The 25008-nt window shown below is 36.3% G+C and overlaps 2 protein-coding genes across 6 annotated transcripts; both read left to right on the forward strand.

Moving 5' to 3' along the window:
* Nucleotides 1–998: 998 nt before the first annotated feature.
* Nucleotides 999–17694, forward strand: LOC137407201 (carbohydrate sulfotransferase 12-like). 5 transcript variants are annotated; one of them, XM_068093810.1, is made up of 5 exons: nt 999–1116; nt 2413–2944; nt 11637–11811; nt 15619–15787; nt 17089–17694. In XM_068093810.1, the coding sequence occupies exons 2-5, from the start codon at nt 2460–2462 to the stop codon at nt 17304–17306; spliced, it is 1047 nt and encodes a 348-aa protein (XP_067949911.1). In that variant the 5' UTR covers nt 999–1116; nt 2413–2459; the 3' UTR covers nt 17307–17694. The 5 variants fall into 5 exon arrangements, with proteins under 5 accessions (XP_067949911.1, XP_067949922.1, XP_067949906.1 ...); XM_068093821.1 differs by having other exon boundaries at nt 1033–1116; nt 2710–2944; XM_068093805.1 differs by lacking the exon at nt 999–1116 and adding an exon at nt 1612–1729.
* On the forward strand, nt 17401–24959 carry LOC137404871 (carbohydrate sulfotransferase 11-like). The gene is made up of 6 exons (XM_068091122.1): nt 17401–17422; nt 19257–19315; nt 19399–19763; nt 21826–22003; nt 23437–23599; nt 24742–24959. The coding sequence occupies exons 1-6, from the start codon at nt 17401–17403 to the stop codon at nt 24957–24959; spliced, it is 1005 nt and encodes a 334-aa protein (XP_067947223.1).
* The last annotated feature ends 49 nt before the right edge of the window (nt 24960–25008 follow it).

The following is a 25008-nucleotide window of genomic DNA, read 5'->3' on the forward strand; positions in this document are numbered from 1 at the left end:
CTTTCCAGTTATAAAAGACAAAGTCAAGTTAGCATTACTTTAGCACAGATTTTCCAGTAAAACCTGTTATAAAGTAGGTTTTTTGTACTGCCATCAGGTAAGCTAGTATCCTAGAACACAGTTAAACAGTACACATGGTACCCATGATATTGCAGAACAGCCAATGGTAACCCATGGTGCAGCAGAACAGTGAAAGGAAAGCTTAGGACTGTTCTAGGATAGCCAATGGTAACTCATGGTGTACTAGGACAGCCAATGATAGCATAGTATTGTACGACAGCCAATGATAAGCCATGGTGTCATAGGACAGCCAATGGTAAGCCATGGTGTCATAGGACAGCCAATGGTAAGTCATGGTGTCATAGGACAGCCAATGGTAAGCCTTGGTGTTCCAAAGCTTAGGGGTCTAGAGCGCCCGACCTCAGAGCTAGAAATTAGTTTGTTTCCTAAAAAAGCCACCATCGGTGGCAAGAATGGCGAGCAACCCTAAATTTTTCCCTGCAACTTGGCATGTATCCAGTTGTTGATGCTCCCTGTGACTGGTCCAGCCGAGATCATCTAGCTATTTTGTATGCAACAATTCTCTTAAAATACATGCACAGCCTGTCTTTCACAGCCTGTCTGTGCCATGCGCAGCTACTGCTTAAATATCTGTGACCAGTGTAAATAAAGTAAATGTTGATCTGTTTAAGCCATAGTACTGTAGGGTGGCCAATGGGGAGCCATAGTACTGTAGGATAGCCAATAGGGAGCCATAGTACTGTAGGATAGCCAATGGTGAGCCATGGTACTGTATGATAGCCAATGGTGAGCCATGACACTGTAGGATAGCCAATGGTAAGCCATAGTACTGTAGGATAGCTAATGGTGGGCCATAGTACTGTAGGATAGCCAATGGTAAGCCATGGTAATGAATGATAGCCAATGAGTGATAAGCCATGATGTTCTAAGACAACTAGTGGTAAGCATGATGCTATAAGGCTGCCCTTTGAAGGCATGATGTTGTGAGATAACCAACGATAGGAATGTTTTTGTAAGACAGTATAAGATAGCTAATAGCAGACACGGCGCAGCAAGTTAGCCGATGGCAAACACTGAGTATTAGGATAGTCACTGGTAAGCATGTCTCTGCATGTAGTACTTAACTGATAGCATCCTGTGTTTGGCTAGTACCGCTTATAATAAAACAGTATAGCATGTCTGATCGCAGTCTAGCTTCCAGATGAACTTCAACACAATTTGCATAACATTCCTAAGGATTATGGTTCAAAATTCTACATAAAAAATTATCCATTAAGTTTTTCCTGCCTTTTTTGTGGGATTTAAAGCTTATTTGTGAAGTTTAAATAAATATCTTACAGCCTTCTTGTTAAAAAGTGCACTCTATGCTTTGCTAGCATGCATCCTCAGACCATAAGCTTTACGCTATAACTTCAGTATAGGGTAAAGCTTAAAGCTATAAAACAGAGCTATAGTTTCATTATAGTTCTGTTTTATAGAATATATGGTGTTAGAGCGTGCATTAGGCATGGAAGAGATAAAGCATACGATGAGAGCTTCATGAGTCACATGACCCTGTATCAAGCGTTAATCTCTCATTGAGTAGTTGGTAGGCTAATAGGAGCATCCGTATGTGCGCTCGCTCGTTGATCTAGCTTGCTGGTAGATTATTGAACAATCACATGTCTTCTTGGATTATCTAGTCTCGGCTTCAATTGCCACGCTTTGGGTGAGTTTGTAATGATTATAACTAAATTAGCAAACCAGTACATAATGTGAATTAGGTTTTTTATCGAAGAACAGATGTTTTACGTAAAGAAATGCTCATTTTGCCACACGCTCTCATGTTTTCCAAGGATAATTCTGGTTTTCAATAGAACAGCACAGCATGCGTTTAGTAGGAGCAGTGAGCTTACTAGCTGGTAAGTTCTATAGATTGGCAATAATATCACCGTCATACACAATTAGCTTTAGGAGGCTCTGATGATTTTAAGAAGAGATGGATCGATTCAATAAGGTAATGAACAAGTCTGCATTTATACTCCTGAGCCAGCCAACTGGGGCTGAGACCATGGAGTGAATGCTAAATCAATTAATGACTACTTCAAAGGAGTAAGCATGGCTTGGGATCATTGACATCTGCTCACTACATACAGCCATTCTTGGCGTATATGTAGTCAGAGATGATGGCATATCACTAATCGCCTAGTTGATTTCTCTTGAAGGTACGGTAACTAACAAGGTTGAGCTTGGCCTCCATTTACAGGCGCATAGCGTTCCATTGTTAAACATATCTGCCTAAGCTACTCGTGGCTTGCAGTTGCCCCATTAGTCAATAGCTGTATTGTTGTGTAAACTGGAATGCTAAGAGTTGAACAGCTCAATGTATTCAGTACTGACGCTCGCTTGTAGTAGAAGCAGATGAGGCTGATCAAAGGAGACGGATTTATGAAGCCTTGATGGGGAAAATGGCGGAGTCGTGCATCAGCAGTACAAATGCCAAAGTGACAATGTTGGCACTTTTATTCCAAGTTGCTATATTCAGCTTTTACTTAAATGGTCGACTAACTACGTGGGTATCTAGAGAACTATCAGTAAATACAACACAAGTTATGCTGCCTCTGCTACACAATACTTTTGATGCGGGCGTGACATCAACCATAAATACTACTAATGGAAAGGAAAGTAACAGCAGTAAAATCTTTGCAGTTACTAACAGGGACAGAGTGAACTGGATGAGAGAGTACTGCGCTGATAATAAACTGGATATAGTAAAAAGTTACCCAAGCTATGAGAGACTGCGCAATGGTCTGCCAACCTATGTATGGATGGCCTCGCCTCGTCACAATCTGTTTTACTGCGCGACACCCAAGTGTGCCAGTACCACATGGAAGACATACATTCTTGAAGACGCCGGGCTAAAATGGAAAGGTGACAATCACGCGTGAGTAGTTCTACTTGTTGATAGAACAAGCTCTTAACTCTACGGAGCCACATTTGTCTATTAACCGATAATGCTTGCTTTCTGTATGTTGAGAATGTGGGCTTTCTTTTTAAATGCTTCTCCCAGAGGTCTAGTCAAGCTTCCCAAATTTTTGCTTCAAATGAAATGGCCCTGCGTACTCGAGTACCTGTCTTTGTATGCAAATCATTTTCTCATGACTTCCGCTTGCTGTTAGTGTGTGTGAACAATCTCTCAAAGATGGAAGGTGATGCCTGCTTACCTTTCTGCAAGCAGAGGCTGTGTGCATGCATTTAGCAGAAATGTTGCACAAACATTGGCTCTGAGTTTGGTTGGACATGCCTGAGCCCAGTGGTGAGGAAACCTTGACGGCTGGAAAGGTGCCTAGTGGCAAGGAGCAATTTAAGATTAGATGCTGTTTCTCTAAGGCCTAACCTAACCTACTGCTTGCAACAAATCAGGCGCTCCAGACGATTAGACCTAGGTGTTTGAGCAGGAAACATAATATTCCAGTAAATAGACTGAAAGCTATCATGCTTTTGAAATATCAGAGTTTTCCTTATAACAAGCATTTGATTGGTTGTTCAATTTATCATAAAATAATATTTCCTGCTAGATTTGAACTAAAATTCAGTTTTTACCACGAGTAGCGTTTTGACATTTTCATGACCTATTCATTTTTACCGCATGAGCTGATTGATTAGAGCAGAGGTATGACCACAACTGTATGTGACATGAGTTGATTAGAGCATAGGTATGACCACAACTATATGTGACATGAGTTGATTAGAGTGGAGGTATGACCACAACTGTATGTGACATGAGTTGATTAGAGCAGAGGTATGACCACAACTATATGTGATATGAGTTGATTAGAGCAGAGGTGTGACCACAACTATATGTGACATGAGTTGATTAGAGCATAGGTATGACCACAATTTTATGTGACATGAGTTGATTAGAGCAGAGGGATGACCACAACTATATGTGATATGAGTTGATTAGAGCAGAGGTATGACCACAACTATATGTGACATGAGTTGATTAGAGCATAGGTATGACCACAACTATATGTGACATGAGTTGATTAGAGCAGAGGTATGACCACAACTATATGTGATATGAGTTGATTAGAGCAGAGGTATGACCACAACTATATGTGATATGAGTTGATTAGAGCATAGGTATGACCACAACTATATGTGACATGAGTTGATTAGAGTGGAGGTATGACCACAACTGTATGTGACATGAGTTGATTAGAGCAGAGGTATGACCACAACTATATGTGATATGAGTTGATTAGAGCAGAGGTATGACCACAACTATATGTGACATGAGTTGATTAGAGCATAGGTATGACCACAACTATATGTGACATGAGTTGATTAGAGCATAGGTATGACCACAATTTGATGTGACATGAGTTGATTAGAGCAGAGGGATGACCACAACTATATGTGATATGAGTTGATTAGAGCAGAGGTATGACCACAACTATATGTGACATGAGTTGATTAGAGCATAGGTATGACCACAACTATATGTGACATGAGTTGATTAGAGCAGAGGTATGACCACAACTATATGTGATATGAGTTGATTAGAGCAGAGGTATGACCACAACTATATGTGATATGAGTTGATTAGAGCATAGGTATGACCACAACTATATGTGACATGAGTTGATTAGAGTGGAGGTATGACCACAACTGTATGTGACATGAGTTGATTAGAGCAGAGGTATGACCACAACTATATGTGATATGAGTTGATTAGAGCAGAGGTATGACCACAACTATATGTGACATGAGTTGATTAGAGCATAGGTATGACCACAACTATATGTGACATGAGTTGATTAGAGCATAGGTATGACCACAATTTGATGTGACATGAGTTGATTAGAGCAGAGGGATGACCACAACTATATGTGACATGAGTTGATTAGAGCATAGGTATGACCACAACTATATGTGACATGAGTTGATTAGAGTGGAGGTATGACCACAACTGTATGTGACATGAGTTGATTAGAGCAGAGGTATGACCACAACTATATAAAAACAATAGCTTAAGTCACATCGGCGGGACAAAAGACAAAAACAAAGTTATTCTGTTGTTATAACTATTGTTACACCTATATGTTCTCTTAAAGGTTTCCTTGCAACAAAATTCACATTACAGGTATTTGGTATCAAAAGGTTCATCATGTCTCCCTCTGCTATGTTGTAGGTGCAAAATATGTAGAAATGTGATTACATGCTCTTGAAAGCTCAAAAACAAACAGCTAATCACAGCCATCACAAAAACGCCATAGTTTGGAATCTCTTTATTTGGCTGACGTACTCCAACAGTTTGGTTATTGTTTTGACAAGTGAAATAAAAGGCTCGATATAAAATGTCTCGTAGCACTAGTTTATGACAAATACTTCAGGTTCTACCGGCAAGCCCGTATCAAATATAAATGATTGCTGCACAGTATCGTTTCAGCCTGGTCTAATCATCTAGTCGTAATCTGATCATGTGACCCATACTTTCTGGCAAATCGTGCGACCTGTTTCTGCAGCATTTTTCAACTATCGCATGTGACCAACAGGCTCCTCATATTCATCAGAGGATGATATGCACTCCTTCGAGGTGAGGTTAAAGAATTAAACAAATTTTTACGGTAGGTTTTGAGATATCAGTGCTCAAATGACAGCTTTACAATTATGATGAAATAGACGCATAAGGACAGTAGGCATGGTTTTATTGAATGCATGAAGTTTATTTGTGAGAATTATTCGACGAATGAGGGTGCAGGAAAGTGTAAACAGAAGCCATCTTGTTCAACTACGTCCCATTTGAGCTGTTTTGGAAATGGATTTCAATCTACGGTGTTTTCGTGATGACTGCGATTAGCTGTTCGTTTTTGGGCTTTTAAGAGCTTGTAATCACATTTCCACATATTTTGCACCTTCAACACAGCAAAGTAAGACATGGTGAATCTTTTGATACCAAATAACTGTAATGTGAATTTTGTTGCAAGTCAACCTTTAATGTTATTGTGTGAGACATTTTTTTGACGCTTTTCCTTCACTCCAAAAGCAGAATTTGCCATAGCAGCACTACCACTTCCTTTTCGCTATAGCATTTTCCTAATCCTTAAAAAACTGAACGAGTTGCCAAGAAAAACAACATTTACAGCTTGTTTATAGACTTGTCAGCTTGAGACTTGCTGAAGCAGATACGTATCATACACTTGCTGTAGGTACATTGCCGATTTTAGTTGTTTGGCTAAAAGATTGATTTCATCCATCAATTGATGACAACAATTCTGATAGTCTATACGTAATACAGTTATCAAAACTAATCACTTGCCTCACTCTCCTTTGCACTAAAGTATAGAACCAGGGCTAATAATCAGACCACCTGAACCTGTCCAACTTTTTCAATTATGACCAAATTTTATATAATTCGATATAAAACTGACTAGTTATTTCCCTATATGTTTATCTACTGGCACTGGAGTGCTTGAGTGAGAGTGCATAATGAATTGGCCAACAACACTATAGAATTTGATCTGCAAGGACCTCCTGTTTTCTTGTTAGCTGTCCTCTGGCTTGGTTTATTGTGAAGAAATGTGAAAAATGTTTTTGTTTTTCCAGCCTTAATAAACGCTGTCAAAAGACAGCGATCAGCAGTTTTCATCAGCTTGTAAGTTTATTCAGTTGTTCAGTACTGATTTGAATCATCTCAGTGCTATTAAGTTGTAGACAATATGGCAAATAAATGATTGCCCTAGCAAATTTCTATTTTAAAAATTCGCCTTACCCAAATTACAGTTTTAAAAATTATAAGATTATAGGAAGCGTACCATAAAGCCTCTACTTGAATGCCACCAATATTTGAATGCAACCCCTAATAGAGCTCCACTATAGGAAAAGTGTGGAAAAATACCACCCTTTAATTGAATGCCAACTCTATTTAACCGCCACTTTGACATTCTTTGATCTTTACGAACACATTATAGAAAGTGATCAGTAGGAAAATGTCGACAGAATGGTTCTGTTAATGACTCGAGTTACATCAATAACAATTAATTCTTTCGTCGTTGCTGTAGTAGTTTCCATGGTTTCAGTGACTGTATACCTGAGAAGATCAATCGTCACAATCATCAGAAGTATACTCTGATTCAAAGTCACTCAGATCTAAATTCGATCCATTGTCTTCAGATTCGTCCATAGTGTGGTTTACAATCTGACCTGAAGACTAAAGCGCTTTGATGAACGATGAGAATACTCTTCAGGAACAGCCTACAACGTAATAGTAGTCATTGTTATGGTGTACCGAAGTGAAATAATTAACTGTATACGTCGAACATGTTTTTATCAAAGTAGTTCCTTGTTCAACTCAGTTTGATACTTTGACGTATATGAAAAACAGTTTCTAACAAAAAATGCTGAGACCAATGGCACATTATGTCGCTCCGCCCAAAAGAGAGTGCAAAATATAAGTGACATTCGCTTTCCCCATGAAAGGATTAATTTTTTCTTCCAAAGATTCTGACCAGCTAATCAAAAAATACACCGCCACCCTCTATTTGAGCGCCATCTCTAATAAAGCGCCACTATCGGGAAAGGGTTGAAAATACAGCACCATGACATTTAAATAGAGGCTATTAGTAGGCTGCAATAAAGTTCTATATCTAAGATTTATGTAACTTGTAACAAGTGATGACAAACGTTTGTGTTTCATTTTCTGTTCCCAGTTTTATGAACAATGGTACCTTTGCCAATATGAGGAAAAAATTTGACTTGAGAAGTGTTGTCTTTATGGTATCATAATGGTGCCATAATGGTAAATACGTTTGCCTTAGTCATTTTAGCACAACATATTTTTTCAAGTTCATAATTATAAGATTTCTTCCTGATTTTAAAATACACGTTGGCAAAATTTTAGCAAATAAAATATTGCGAAAGCAACAATGGTATGTTATGCTACTCCCTTTTTCGTTCCTTATGTCCTCTCCCTACCTTCCTCTCACTCCGTCTTTCGCCATCTCCCCTTTCTTCTCTCTCCTCTCCTTTTTTCATTTCTCTTCTCCCTTTACCCTCCCTTTACCCGCCCTCTCCTTCCTTCTGCCAATCACCTTTTTACTCCCTTATTTCTCCCGCCTTTACTTTCCCTCTCATGTGTGTGCATGCAAACGGATTCAATATCAGTTTTAAGACCATACCAACGTCTTAAAACCGTAAAAGTCTGAAACTCAATGCTGCCAAGTGAAACATCCATCAATTGAAATGTAGTTGTCTACCTATGACTGTTCTCTTAGGTGGCCAGAGTGTTAGTCACATGAAATGCTTAAGAGTGCCTAATGATGTTGCTGTTGGCATGTGTGATGACTGGAGGAATGTGCTGCCTCTTAGATGTGACAAAGGCACACATTGATTCCTCATGCGTTTGGTTTAGCAATCAGAAAGCATCGTCATCAATTTAATCAATATGTTATTGCTGAAACAAAACACTAGGCATGTGAACAGCAGTTAAGAATATCACTATGAGCTTCTTCAAATAGCTGCTAGTGAATATCAATCAGTCGTTGATATTCACTAGCACTGTGCATAGCACACAGCACTAGCACTGTGCATACCATATCCACAGTCATATGTTTCAGTTTATGAACTTTCTGTTACTGCAACCTACAATTCACTGTACAGACTCTTTTGCAATACTATTAGATTACCAACTTTTAAAACATTTTTGTTCAACCCGCTTGATAATTGCTGACTTCTGTCGTCTTTTTTTTACATGTGAATAAATCATTTTGTTTATGATTATAAATGTCCATAAAAAGTTATACATACATACGTACATATATACATACGTACATATATACATATGTACATATATACATATATACATACGTACATATATATGTACATACATACGTACATATATACATACGTACATATATACATATGTACATATATACATACGTACATATATATGTACATATATACATACATATGTACATATATACATACATATATACATATATACATACGTACATATATACATACGAGAAGTATATACATATGTACGTATATGCATATGTACATACATACATATATACATACGTACAGATATACATACGTGCATATATATGTACATGTATACGTACATATATACATACATATATACATACGTACATATATACATACGTACATATATACATATGTACGTATATAATAAAAAGTTATACATATGTTCATACAATGTTAAGTTTGCATATTGCTCAGTTTTACAATTCATGACATATGCCATTAAATTGCAAGTTTGTAAATAAATGATATCATTATCGGTGAAAATGAGAAGACTATAAAAATTATTTTTTAACATTATCGATACAATTCATGTGTTCAATTCAATGTCAATTCAATTCAAATGTACAATTCAATGTACTGTAAATGTTACAGTTGATATCAATCAAGTTACAATAAATACAGGTGTATGACTGTCTTTATTTTTAAAGACAGCCATACACCTGTATGAAGCAGAAAGTATGAGTAAATACTCAAATCTCTACGAAAATCAGCTGAAAGCAATATTGTTAGGAATTGTTTTATATGCTTTTTGGCAGCTCTTATCAAAATAGTCTGTTTTTAATACAATATGGCCATAATTGTTATAGAAGAACGTTAAATATTTCTTTAACTCTATTAACTCGGATGACACATTTACTGGGTTTCCATACTTCGAATGGATTCGGTGTTTCTATCGCTCTGCGTCATAAAAACGGTACAAACCGAACAAATTCGACACTATTTCGCTTCGCTAAATTTGTATGAAGGCATTCGCAGTGAGACCACTGTTCGACCTCACAGAAACGCTCACTGCAGATGGATTCGCATCGATTATACCTGACTAAGCTCTCCCCAGTGGAGATGAAAAGTTTCAGCTCATACCACTATATTCTAACTACTATAGTATTGCTAATGATGGGTTGCTCATACTACGACGATGAGATAACCACACTTTTATTTATTTTATTACCTTATTCATTAAATAACTGAACCGACCATTTGTACGGATTCTCACTGCACTGGTGCCGACCTCTTCCTAGGCTTAAGTCTTCTAGTACACAAAAGGTTTTTTTTACTAGAAACGACTGCCGTTCATGCGACCTCTGGAGTAAGACCTGTATACTAAGTAGTAAATTATGTTGCTGTTTTGTAATATAAAGGGCAGCAATAAGGAAAACAGAAAGAAAATACTGATCAGGCATCGTGGATGAGTTAGGGCAACAATTGTACGACACGTGAATTAAAAAGCGACAGTGACCCGAATGTGAGTCGATTTTAACAAGGTCTGTTTTGAAAAGTACATCGCTAGTCTTGGAAAGATCGATAAAGTGTAACTCCGAATCATGGAATCGGTAAGGTGTTGCACTTTACCGTTTCCACGATAAAGCGAGAACAGTAAAGAGCAACACCTTACCATTAGCGGCAAAAAACAACTCCAAATTCATTCAAGTGTGGAAACCCAGTAAATGTGTGATAATACCACAATATTTCATAGATAAAAATTTTGACATATGTAGCCTGCTTCAGTTAGAGATTTGTTTTAGTGCAACAATTAGGTCTTCTTATTATCACAGTGAAAGAAACACACCTCAAAGTATTCCTTAGAATATAGCTTTTAGGTAAAATTTCATTGTAATAGTTGTAATCCCACACTGGCTGTGTCGAATTACATGAGGCAACCATGCCCTCTATAAACTTCCATTATGATTAGCACCTTCCTTGATTCATATCTACCTACTCGCACCCTATGAGCAACCTGAAAGCACTCGCGACTACTCGCTACGTACTCTCTGTCTGTGTTTGAAAGTAAACAATATTCGCACAATAATATGATGGCTTTTCGTAATCATGAATCGTACACTCACAGTAGCCTGTTGACAATATCATAGACTTCCTAGTTACTAGTAATAGTGTTACTAAAACTTGATAGATGCTTTTATTGTGCTTGTCTGTGAACTATGTTGTTATTCTGCGTGATGTAACTCTGCTACAGCCATGGAATATGAGAAGTAAAGGCAGACGTACGACAATATTGTTCTTACATTCACTATGTTTCCATGATGTGCAAATTTGAGCCAATCTGCAAGTTAACCGCATCATGGAAATGGCATAAATTCGTAAGCTATGCGATTTTTACGATTCCCAAAACTTTATCGAATCCATCATGCTTGCGAAGAATGGAAACAGCTATTCAATCTTCAACAGTCTCAATACTTTTCTCATCCTTTCTCGATTGAGTTTTACGTGTTTGCGTCGCTAACAGGTGCGTCAATAACCGCGTCACTAATTATTAACTTGTAGCGTACAATTCCTTACCTTTTTACAACAAGGCACCGGAGTCAATCCACATCATGCATATATCCATAGAAACACTCAATTCGCAGGGTAACACAAGTTACACACAACTCTAAATTCACATGTCGTGGAAACATAGTGATTAGTCGTCAGGACTTGGCTAGTCGCTGCATACGTTTAGAGTCCCTCAGTGATTTGGTTTATATTTTCTTCTCAGTGAGAGGTTCACAAAATACATGAACCTGTCTCCGTGGCATAAAATTGTTTTGCATTTTGCCTCTCGTTGACCTTTTATTATTTGTAATGTGTAGGGCGGCAGCATCAAGAATAGGTGTGAAGAAGATGTTTACAGAGCGAAAGACAAACTTCATGCCATTTCTAGAGAAGTACCGGCCAGCCAATAGATTGGTTATAGTAAGGAATCCATGGGCTAGACTTGTCTCCGCCTATGAGGATAAAATAGTGCATACCAGGTGGCAACTCAAGGTGAGGGACCTATCTTGGCTGTCATATCGTGTGCATAAAATCTACAGAGCTCGGCACCATTGTGATGTGGCTTATTGGCCAAATCATTAGAGACTTTTGTGCAATCTATTATGTTCTATCATCTGTTTCCTGTTTCTATTATTCTTCAATTCTCTCCACATTTTAAATACTGCGCAATAAAGCCATCTCTGTAGCTGTTTTTTTCAAAATCTTTGTCTCTTCATTCAAATCTCTGTTTATCTTTAATAATTATTAGCTAAACTTGTGCGTTTTCCATACATTAATATTAATGATTAACAAACACTATGTAAATTAGATTGACTAAATGAAAAACTAGCTATTCACAATATGTATGAACTTCACTATTATAGTAGGGTAGCTTCAACTAGTGTCTCGACTATGACTTACGCAACCCTGTGACCTCTTCATAAGTCATTCAATGATTGTGGTTTACCAGCACGGAGCAAACATTCTTGCTCTAGTAGTGAGTAACTAAGGGCGAATGTAAGGTACTTATTGTCAGGTGCTATGAGTAGGGCTTAGATGATAACTGCATTGCCTATAATTTAATGAACAATACAAAGGCTTGAAATAACTCTGCTTCTGTGAAGCTTTTGAAAATTTTCACCGAAGACATCTACCAAACCTTTTACAGAAAGCCAATTAGTTGATTCTGCCATGCTAGTTGTGTCTACTAGACTGTTAGCCCTAAAAAACTGCTCACAAAATATTGTTGCTGCGCGTGGCATGCTGCACATCAAACTGCTAAATCTTTAAGGAAAGTGAATGTGCGCTGGCTGATAGTTGAGCAGAATTTACTAAAAAGGAATGGTCAACAATTCGGAGCAATTTTTGATTATTGTTCTATCGATAATTTGTTAAACAGGCAGTTAAAATTCGAATTGTTCATGGTCAATATTGAGGTGATTATTCTATTACAACAACCAATCAGAGAATACTCCTACACCCAGTGTGTATGTTTTCAAATAATAAGGAAGAGTACTGTAAATACCCGCGTATAGGATGATACCATGTACAGGACGCAGTAGATATTTGACCCCAAAAACGATGGAAAAACTAACTGTGCATAGGACGCATCATAATTTTAGTCCTAAATTTCTATTAATTTTTATAGAAACCGGGGTGTTTCATATAAATTTTTGTGAAATCATTCGACATTCGTCTTGTCGATTGATTGGAGACAGCGACCGGTGCTGATGTTAAACGCCTTCCGATGTCGTACAACCAACAATGTTAAATCAAAATTGAATCGCCACAATACAGACCTCGTCTACATCCCCGGCAGCGTGACCAGTATTGTGCAACCGATGGATGTCATTGTGAATAAGCCGTTCAAAGCAGTATAAAAGCAGAAATGGGCCGAATGGATGATTAATGGTGAGCATACTTTCGCCAAGGACGGCAACATGAGGAAAGTCGACATGCCTACGATCTGCCAATGGTGACCACGAGGATAAATATTGTAAGATTGAAATTTTTGTAATAAATTTTCGATATTATTGTAAATGCATAATTTTTATAATAAAAGTATCCATGAATAAGACGCACCTGGGTTTTTAGGTCAACTTCTTAAGAAAAAAAGTGTCTTATACGCGGGTATTTACGGTACTCAGTGAAGGCTTTGAAGCACAATTTGCAGTAAATTCTCTTATTGTTAAAATTTGTGTACAGATAGTTGATGTGATTACTAGGTCTCTGTTAACTAAAGACTGTTGAACTGATCACTAGGTATCTGTTAACTAAAGACTGTTACAGGGATTACTAGGTCTCTGTTAACTACAGACTGTTGCACTGATCACTAAATCTCTGTTAACTATAGACTGTTTCACTGATTACTAGGTCTCTGTTAACTATAGACTCTTGCACTGATTACTGGGTCTCTGTTAACTATAGACTGTTACACTGATCACTAGGTCTCTGTTAACTATAGACTGTTACAGTGATAACGAGGTCTCTATTAACTATAGACTGTTGCACTGATACTAGGTCTCTATTAACTATAGACTGTTGCACTGATCACTAAGTCTCTGTTAACTATAGACTGTTGCACTGATCACTAAGTCTCTGTTAACTATAGACTGTTGCACTGATCACTAAGTCTCTGTTAACTATAGACTGTTGCACTGATTACTAAGTCTCTGTTAACTATAGACTGTTGCACTGATACTAGGTCTCTGTTAACTATAGACTGTTGCACTGATCACTAAGTCTCTGTTAACTATACACTGTTGCACTGATACTAGGTCTCTGTCAACTACAGACTTCAGGGTAGTATGCTGTCAATGCGCTGCTGCAAGTAGTTTGATCCAACTTAGCAATTTTGATTGCAGCAAAAATTAGCCATAGCTATTTTCCTTTGTCAAATTCATTAGGCATTTTTTGCGTGTAAAAACAGTTGCTGTAAATAAAACACACAAATTTTAAAAATTATTTTATTTGCAATATATTGGGATATTTTTGTGTTGTAATTTTTCTCATAAAAATTGTTGCCTATAAAATTATCTACTTCTGCAACAAACATCTTCAAAATCTACAGTTTGCTTGCAACTGCTGAAGTTTAAAAATTTAAAACAATTATTTACGAAAAATATGAGTTCCTGATAAATTGGAAGCAACAACTGTCATTCCAAAATGTATGCTTATTTAAAGAAGTTTTATTCAAATTTTAGTTGCAGAAACACTATGCTGACAGACATGTTTACAAAATGCTGACCTCTGAGTTTAAATGTTTTAAAGTTTTAGAGTTTTAAAGTTTAAATTAATGTAATAATATAATCAATAAAAATCATTATGGCAAAATAATGCTTACATCACTTGCATTAGCAGCTGGAGTCACCAACTACATAGCTAATTAGTAGCTTAGGGTTCAGTTGAAATCTAATGGTCGATCATCTGCTAGTTAGCGTGTACTGTAGCTTAAACCATAACTGTCACGAACAACTTTTATCGTATTTACTAAGTAAGTCAGACACGCTGATTCCAATTTTGTACTCAAAATAAAGATTAGTTCAATAACTTTCAGAGTAATGAAGGCTTTTTGACAGCGTTTTAATATCGGTCTCGAAAACAACACGATCGGCACAACAAGCCCCGCCCATAAATACGTGACGTAACCTAGCTTTTTAGGAACAGAAGTTACGTAGGGATGTTTAGACCGATTTAGAATAATAGAGTTGGGTGTTTTAAAATTCATTAATATCTAAATTCAGCCTTAAAAATAATATCAGTCTTTTCTGAATGGTAGATGAGCTATTTAACATTGCATATTTAAAAAAGTGTGATAACAACGCTAGCTTGTGATCAAACCGCATTTTTTGAGCTCATTTTTCTCGGCGTCCAGCCCATTTAAACGTCATGTAACAAGCTACGAGCAATTTTAAATAGTTTATATACCTTTCATAAAAAACTGAAATTATTTTACAGGCTGGATTTAGATAATAATGGGTTTTAAGACACCTTTCTCTATTATTCTAAATCAGACTAAACATTCCTAACTTCCGTTCCTGAAAAAGCTAGGTTTTGTCACATATTTATGGGCGGAGCTTGTAATGCCGATTGTGTTGTTTTCGAGACCGATATTGAAACGCTTTAAAAAAGCCTAAATGACTTTGAAGGTTAGTGGTCTAATCTTTATTTTGAGTACAAAATTGGAATCAGCGTGTCTGATTTACCTAGTAAATACGATAAAAGTTGTTCGTGACAGTTATGGTTTAAGTTCATAGTTACTAAACAGCAGAATAGAGATGAAATGTCTGAAGCAGTTATATCTATACATTTTTTCTGCAGACATTGTGCGTCGCTGGAATCAACTATCCCACCAACCGTTCGACAATTATCCCCTTTTCCACCCTCATAGACTGTCTGACCACAAGCAACCGAAAAGTTATTTGGAATGCTCACATAAACCCATTTACATCACTCTGTGGCTTCTGCTACATGGACTATAACATAATAGGTTTGTTTTTAATCTCACATAGGCTATCTTTTTGGGCTGAGGCTATGCAGGTAGCTTAAGTGGCTTTACACAGGCTTTATACACACTAGTATTCTGGCATTCTATATGCCGAGAGAGAGAGCATTGTCTGTAATAAGCATGTTCATAAATATTCCGTAATGTGGCCAGGTGGATGCCAAATATCTGAGTTCAATTCGAAGCAGTCTTTTTTAAACGTTTTTAGCATAGCTATGGATGGATACTGACATATCGTTGAATAAGCGCTCAAACGATGTAAGAGGTTTCACACAAAAACCATTATCAATGACTTTTTCAGTCTTAAAAATAACTATTGTTGTTGAAGACTTACTGTTGCTGGTGACTTTTAAAAGCCAAAAAATTGGTCTCAGTGTTAATAGAATTAGCCAATGAAACATGAGCAATGAAAAAGCGTTTCTAACAGAGACCGACATGCTGGACCTAGTTTTGATGAATTTGGTAGCTTTTTTGACACATTAGTTTTGACATTAGTGCCGAACCTTGAATTATGTTACTCGGCATAAGCGATGTACATTTACATGCTATAAACTTACAGTTACATTTACGACAAGTTGCTTGTAGACTTGTGGTTTAGTTGACCTTAAATGAGGATCCTCATAGCACCCATTAATTTCTTTTTATATTTGGCTTCTGCAGAAATGTTATAGTCCAAGATCTATTCCAGTACATTAATACGAGTGCCTCTTGAGTGTGAAAACATTGTATCATAACACTCTTTAGACCAAATCTAAAGTTGATTACCTAATTCCCATAGTCCAGTGTTTTGAGTCGAAATTGTTCTTTGGAAATCAATTTTCTTATTCATCAACTGACACTACCCAAAAGTTTCTTTGCTAAAACCAGCAGGTGCTATTTAATGAGCTTTGCCTAAAATTGCACAAATTTAGTAGAAAGTAAAATTTGGTCATTTGAAATGAGTCAGCAAGAAGCAACAACAGCAGTATAATACAATCAGCTGTTAATAAGTGAGTGAATTTTACATCTCAAAAGTTTCAAAGTTTAAATGTAAAATCTCCAAATATTTAGGCAAGTTAGCAGGGACTAATATCAGAGGAGAATTAACTTCCTATATCCCCTTCAATATGTGGGTCACCACTGCCAGGCGTGAACAGATGTCAGGCGTTTAGTTGGCTGAAGTGGAGTCTTTGCCATCTCTGACCTATTCAGTACAGCAACTCTATCTGAGAATTACCATAACTTAAGCTGCATTTGATTTTACTGCTAGAGCACACTTACTTGACTCCTATTCTTGTCTATTTTAGTAAAAATGGAAGAAATGGCTGAAGCGGAGCCCTTTATAAAGCAGAAGTTAAACTTCTCTAAAACAGAACTGCATTATAAACCCCGAAGGAAAGGAAAGTTTAGCAACACTTATGCAAGCTACTACAGAACTTTGACAGATAATCATATAAAAAAACTGCAAGACATTTACAAAGATGATATAGAGTTATTTGGTTACCCACGGACTCCCTTTGAGTAGAAAAGAATAATCATATTAGCTTAGGCATCATATAATCAAAAGGCGTATATCGGTTTTTGCTTGCATTTATTGATCCTCCATGCATTGTCTCAAAATGGCTTCACATGATCACTCAGGTCAGCGCAACGTCGAGCATCAGATGTAATTGATATGTTGGTGCTCTTACCTCATATTGGTCAAACCGATATTTATAACTCTTTACCAAAGCATTCCCAATCCTGTTTATCCTCTTCTAAGAATGGGTTTTTACTGCAGCATGATTTTATTAAAGCAACAATCATTGGTTTAGGAAAGTCTTGCCAAACGATTTTTTGTTACTTCAATATGCAAAGATTTTAGTTCATATGATACATTGTTTTGACTAATACATTTACTTTTGAGTATGTTAGTGAAGGTTATCAGAAACTTTCAGCATTTGCTCTTTTGTGTTTAGAGGCTTGAATGTGCAATGGAAAGAAAAGCAACCAAACAAGACAAACTTGTTAAAGCCTTATGCATTTGCCTCATCTTTCCCCTCTTTACTCTAAATATTATAATTGCGTATTTTACCTTTAACATAATTCATCTGAATCAAGTGCAATGTTAAATATTATAACCTGTCTGAAACAAGGAAAGGCATTTCATTCACCGGTCTAGAACTTTTTACATAAAGCTGAAACTTCCAGCAGGCAGTTTTCAGACACTATTGGTTTTACCACTATTTCGACTATCCTAAAGAAAGCAGCACAAAAAATGGCATGCACAATGGAAGGGAGATTTGCCGCTTGCACCATGACGAAATGAGCCAGGACCTGTGAACTATAGCGGCAATTCTTCGCAGGCGACCAGCGAATAAGATTACAAATGAGCTATATTTGTTGATACCAAAAAGAAAACAGTGAGCGGACTGTTCTAACAATTGTCAATTGCATTAGCTTCTCCCGTACTCTCTAAATGTTGATTTAAAAATGAGTATTCTAGAAGCTTTTAAATTGCTTTTAATAGATTTGAATAGTAGACTCCTGTTCAGATTCATAATGTGCTCATAAGTTATAGCTATGTTAGTAATATTACTCCAGTATTATTACAAGCTTTTATAGCCTTAGACGAATCTTGGTACTATCTTGTTTCACAGCCATTTAAGATTTCAGTATAGTTGAAAGGCTGCTCTGATATGAGATATACAACTCAGTTTTAAGTGAAACAAGAAATGAGGCCTCCTGAACTATTCAAAAGCAAGTCATTAATATTCTTTAATAAATTGCATGTACTTGTAACTTACCTCATGGCCAAGAAGATCACAGAAATTTTGAACCTCAGTACTTCAAAACATGGGTTGCTCATAAAAAGTTGCTTAATAATATAAACATACATGTATAGTTTTTAAAAAAACATTGCTAATTGTGTCATGTTGTTTTACAAGTATTAAACCATCTTATGGCAGCAAGCCCAAGCCTCAACAGTTAAATCAAACATGTAACCGTGCAACATTTAATGGTATAACAAGTTAGTATAACATTTAATGGTATAACAAGTTAGTATAACATTTAATGGTATAACAAGTTAGTATAACATTTAATGGTATAACAAGTTAGTATAACATTTAATGGTATAACAAGTTAGTATAACATTTAATGGTATAACAAGTTAGTATAACATTTAATGGTATAACAAGTTAGTATAACATTTAATGGTATAACAAGTTAGTATAACATTTGATACTATAACAAGTTAAAATAACATATGTGTAGGATAACATGTAATAGAATGACATTCAGGAATTAACATACGTTTACTAACATTTAGTGCCACCTATGTAGGAGATACCTAACTCTGATATTATGAAAACATGATTTGAAAAACATTTTTCACCTGATTGTCAACAATCCATGGAAACTAGCTATGCAGAGAGCACCCTATAAACAATGCATTGATGCATAACTTTGGCATCATTGTTGACTCCATTTAAAGTTGCTGAGCATGAAGAGAGTCTACAGCGAGAAGACAGTAGTGATGGCCATCGTAACATGGTAGGAACGTCTGTGCCGAGTTTTACAATAAAATGCTGAAAGCTTATCACGTAAGATTTCTCTTTACACTATTCGGTCTACAGATACTGGTTATATGTATATATATTGCTAAGCAACCAACAGAAGTTAGCTTTGGATCTTTAAAATACAACCGAAAGAACAGACGATCAGCTGATTCAAAGAGCAGCAATGTCATAGGCTCCGCCTATTTAGAGATAAACAACAAACGAGTGGATTTAGTGAGAAAGTACTGCGCTGATCACGCCTCAGAATTTAAAAAGATCTACCCCGACTACAACAGCTTGTCATCAGGGGTAGTTAACTATGTCTGGATGCTGTCACCTCACCACCAACTTTTCTACTGCGCCACACCTAAGTGCGCAAGCACCACATGGAAGTCATACCTCATGGAGGACCAGGGCATAGAGATAAACGCGGATACGCATATGTGAGTCTTTACACTATTACAAATTAATTCAAAATTTTTTAATGTGAGAAAAATAGCAAACTTTAAAAATGCAAATCTAATACTTTATGAAACAAATTATGGTGTTTGCCATAGTAAATAGCACAGTGAGATGGCTATATGGATGGGCCTGTTACAACTGGGGTAGCAAACTGCTACATAGTAAATAGCAGAGTGAGATGGCTATATGGATGGGCCTGTTACAACTGGGGTAGCACACTGCTACATAGTACATAGCACAGTGAGATGGTTATATGGGTTGGCCTGTTACAACTGGGGTAGCAGACTGCTACATAGTTAATAGCACAGTGAGATGGCTATATGGATGGGCCTGTTACAACTGGGGTAGCACACTGCTACATAGTAAATAGCACAGTGAGATGGCTATATGGGTTGGCCTGTTACAACTGGGGTAGCACACTGCTACATAGTATATAGCACAGTGAGATGGCTATATGGGTTGGTCTGTTACAATTGGGGTAGCACACTGCTACATAGTAAATAACACAGTGAGATGGCTATGTGGGTGGGCCTGTTACAACTGGGGTAGCACACTGCTACATCAGCAACAGAGTAGCTAGTGGTTTGTTTACTCCTTTACGTTTTTTAAAAGTTCCGTAGATGATCAAGTCTGTAATTTCATTTTCAAATTGTTTATACTTTTGCTGAAAGTACTTTTTATAATCTCCCTCATAATCAAAATAAATTCACTATCATTCTCACGTACCTTATATGGCAATGGCGCCACTTTATTCTCTTTGAAAAGATTATCACAAGCAAAGAATAAACCATGTCTATAAGTATATGATTTAATGTTTTATTTTGAAGTATTGATTAATATTAAAAGTCATTTCTAATTTTCTGTAGCTTTAAAAACTAATAAAGCTGTATACATGGTAGCATTATACTGTGGCTAAGGACCTGTAGACTTCAAATTGTCTAGCGTGTGAGCAATAATTATACATGAGCACTTCATCTATCATCATACAGTCAGGCGCCAAAGTGTGGAACCACCCTATAATTTGCATAATTCTCACACGGCTGAACTTTAGGACTGAATAAGCCCAATATAATCAACTTAAATATAACAAAATTATATAATACATAATTTAATACATTTTTAAGATTAAAATGATATTATCATTTTAATCTTTAAAATGCGCTCTTTTCTGGGATGTTGTCATATTGTTGGCGAGCTAAAATTTCAATTTTACTAATTGTATACTACGCCCACTTACCGAGATCTGCTCTTTATTACTGAAACGTTAGCAAAAGTTAATTAGTATTAATCTTTTCTGTCAAGCCGTTGCGTTAAATTCTTTGACGTTTTCTCAAAACATTTCTACTTCCTTAGTAGTATAAATTCAGTCTTTATGACAGTTTAAGAATTTCTTTATCAAAAATATTTACATTCAATACTGATTAGCAATGAACATCCAGAGTATTGCTTTTAAATACTAGTAAATAAGAAAAACAGATAGATGAGATTCTGAGCATTGAAATGGTACTAAGTTTCTGCATTCTTGTCATTTTGTGAGGCAAATTATAATTGGTGTTATTTCATAAATACAAATTATTGTAGGTAGCTTCACACTTTTGCACACAACTGTATTTGATATGAACAGGACATTTACAGTAGCGACAAAGGTAACTAGGTTGTCACATGAGAGTTTATCCCCACTGAACTTGTACTGCAGTCAGTTCTTGAGACTGCCGTCTAGGGATACGCATAAAACTAGTACTTGTTACTCTATGTCCTTAACTTCACAATATATAACATTATGTATAATATTGTAATAAATATTTTATTAAGTGAATTGTAAATATCTGCACTTAAATTAGATAAAATTGACAAAAGACAGCACTTTTAATATTTTAATAGGGTATATGTTGTCAGCTCTAGTATATTATTATTATTATAGTTAGTCTGTGACAAAATTTAAAGTATTTCCTATTGAATAGTTCTAACTATATAAGTTATTGTTGTATTTGCTATGTTTTTACATTTATTATAGTTGTAGTTAAGATATTTTATATAATTTAGTGCTGCTATGAAACTCAGTATAAGAAAACAATTATCTCTGAGAAGACCACCATACCAGCACTTGACCTTGCTGCAGTTTATTGATGCTGCCAACAGAATGGTAATTGTGAGAAATCCTTGGGCTAGATTGGTTTCATTCTTCCAAAACAAAGTCACCAATTCTCATTGGCCTTTGAAGGTAAGTAAGGCCCAGTTCTCTATGTAAGTAGAATCGTGAATACAACAATGTTGAGAAATAATCATTTACTTCTCAACAGACTGAGAAATTCCAGAATGCCAAAACATACTATTTTCTAGAAGTATTGAATGAAATTCAATTCTCTATGCAGTATAATTCTTTACTAACTTTGCCTACTTTGCTCTTCCACTAATGCAGTATTTCTCAGTTACTTTCTGTCACGCCAGTTCCTACCTTCCCTTCTCCTAAGAGAAAGAAATCATCTCACACCCTGCCATGACTTAATATCCTCATTTATTTATAGGATTATTATAAGTACACCTCTGCATATATCTTTATTAACTTTAAAGAGAAGAAAGGAATATGTACCAAGTTATAACAAAGATTAATTTTATCAAATAAAAAAGATTTAACACTTCATGTCTCTGCGCTGAGTGCTGCGCCCAGGCTCAGTGCAAACAAAAACTCCTACACCAAAAAGCAAATGCTCGCGACACACTCTGACAGTGAGAGAGCCGCTGCCCCCTAATGTAATGGAAGTGCAATTGCACTTTATCCTAAGAAAGTAAAAAATAAATATAAAAAATAAAAAAGCTTGTTTTCTAAGGTCAAGCCAACCCTTTTGACGAGACACCGTTGACGAAGCACCGCACCTCCTGGAGGAGGTGGAGGAGGTTGGTCCCTCACTAGTACAGTATATGTATGAGACTGTAAACAGTTACAAAGTAGAGCAGCTCGAGTAGAATGTCAGTGAGTTAACTAAATTATGCCGTGGGCGGCTGTTACCATGTTATAACTTTATATCCTAATTACTATATGGATCTCAAGAGCTGGAGAGGGTTCACCTACTCATTCAGAAGCTAATGAAGCCTGTATGGGTGTTTGCTGTGGTTATGATTGCCATGTTATTTTGTGACAGTCTGTATCTAACTCGAATAGCTCTCCTGCACTTCCGTCTACTGCTTTATTTGTCTTATGTCATTAGCAAGCTGATGAACATCGTTTTCTGCTAAACATAATAATTACTACTTTTTAGTATTATAAAGTTTAAAACTTTCTTTTTTCTCGTCATTGGCCCTTGCTCTCATTATTACACAAAATGAGGCTGTTAAAAACAACTGACAGAGTGTAGCGGGTGCTTCGACTGTATATTTCTCTGCTTGGCAATTGACAGCATTCTAGATTAAACTGTTGCACATTATGCTATGTAGGATTGAGTTTATTGCCTTTTTAAGATGCGACCTACAAAAACTTTTTCCTAATAATCTCAGTGTTCTGACTTTATTGTAGTGAATTGATTTTTGTCTACTATACATATTAGCATGTAATTTACTTGCATCTTTTGTAGAGTTCTTTACAATATATTGATTATGTAATCAATGATGTTATATATTGAACTAACCTATGCATATATTATCTACAAATGGTTTCAGAAAATCTGCATTGCCTACTCAAAATATCCGGAGAACATTACTGTTACATTTGAAGTGTTCATCGACTGCTTAACTGAGAGCTCAAGAAGACGACTCTGGAATATACATATTCATCCACTGACAACCTTGTGTGCTTTCTGTCAGATGGACTATAATATTATTGGTAAGCAACTCGTTCTGCTAAGATTTTCTGACCAAGCCATAACTGAAAGATATCATCACATGCATGTGTTTGCAGAAAGTATGATGATATTACCAGAGAATTTGCTAACCTAGTCTCAATATACCAAATAGGTGCCTCAAGTGTGTACAAGAGGCAGCAAACCTTAATTGAAGTGTTCTACCTTTAAGCATTCCAAGCGTTCTACTTCCATTAATATATATACAGTACAGTAACTCTTACATATTCACCACTTAAAAATTGTACATTACTTATAGTGTGCTACTATAATTTGTGGTCAAAGTTTTGCTAGATGATACCAATATATGAATTGATTCCAGCACTTATTAAAGATTAGAAGTAATCAACGTGTTGATACTTGTTTCCGTTTTCTTGAGTGTCGATCCATGTATTACTTTGAAAAGATTAACCAGTAGTGTGTAAGATAACAGACCTTACCCAGTAGCCTATATACCAATAACATTATGATTTTTGTTCTGAAGCATCACCTCTACCAATAATAGTCCTTGGGAAATGGTCGCAGGCAAACATCTTTCTGATTAATTTTAGCGTGCTAATTTAATTGAAACTTTCAATAAAGGAAGCCACCTTATTCTACATATTTTTATGTAAAATAAGGTGATATTAATTAATTTTTATAGTAATCAGTCTCTTTTCTAATGAAAACTGTATGAGACAGCCTTAGCTCATGTCATTGTAGCGGTGCAGATGTCTCATTATTTTACCTGATAGCAATACAGTATGTTCTTATGCTATTAGGCTACATACTGACTTGACAATTGTTATTGACAGCTTTAAACTTCATAATAAGTGTTATATTTTATTGTAACATTTTTCTACAATAAAGTACATGTGGTTCTGTGCAATAACCAGGGTGTAGATCTATACAACCAAAACGGGTAACAATGTAGTATGAGTGTACTGTAGTTAGATGAAACCTATAGCTATAGACTCCTTGTACTAAAAATTACAATTGGTTTCAACTGACATGCGTGACATAAAATTGGGAATTGTCACTCTACACCATGCATAGAGTGACAACTCTCAATTTTTTGCCACGAGTTTCGGTTAGAGGGCGTGTATTACACACCCTAAAAGGTCTAATTATTGTAATGCTACTGTAGTGAAAATGGAAGAGTTGGCAGAAGGTGAAAAGTTCATAAAGGCAAAACTAAACATCAGCGATGCAAACATTAAATACAGTCCACCAAGGAAAGGAAAGTATAGCAACACCTATGCCTCCTACTATAAGAATATTAGCGATGAGCACATTCAGCAGCTACAGGACATCTATGGCTTGGACATAGAGTTATTTGGTTATCCTAGCTCTCCTTTTAAATAAGTCTATCAATTCTTCTCCTTCATGCAGCCAGTGTACATTTTCGTGTATC

This window comes from Watersipora subatra, chromosome 1, assembly GCF_963576615.1.
Source record: "Watersipora subatra chromosome 1, tzWatSuba1.1, whole genome shotgun sequence".
Taxonomy (NCBI): Eukaryota; Metazoa; Bryozoa; class Gymnolaemata; order Cheilostomatida; family Watersiporidae; genus Watersipora; species Watersipora subatra.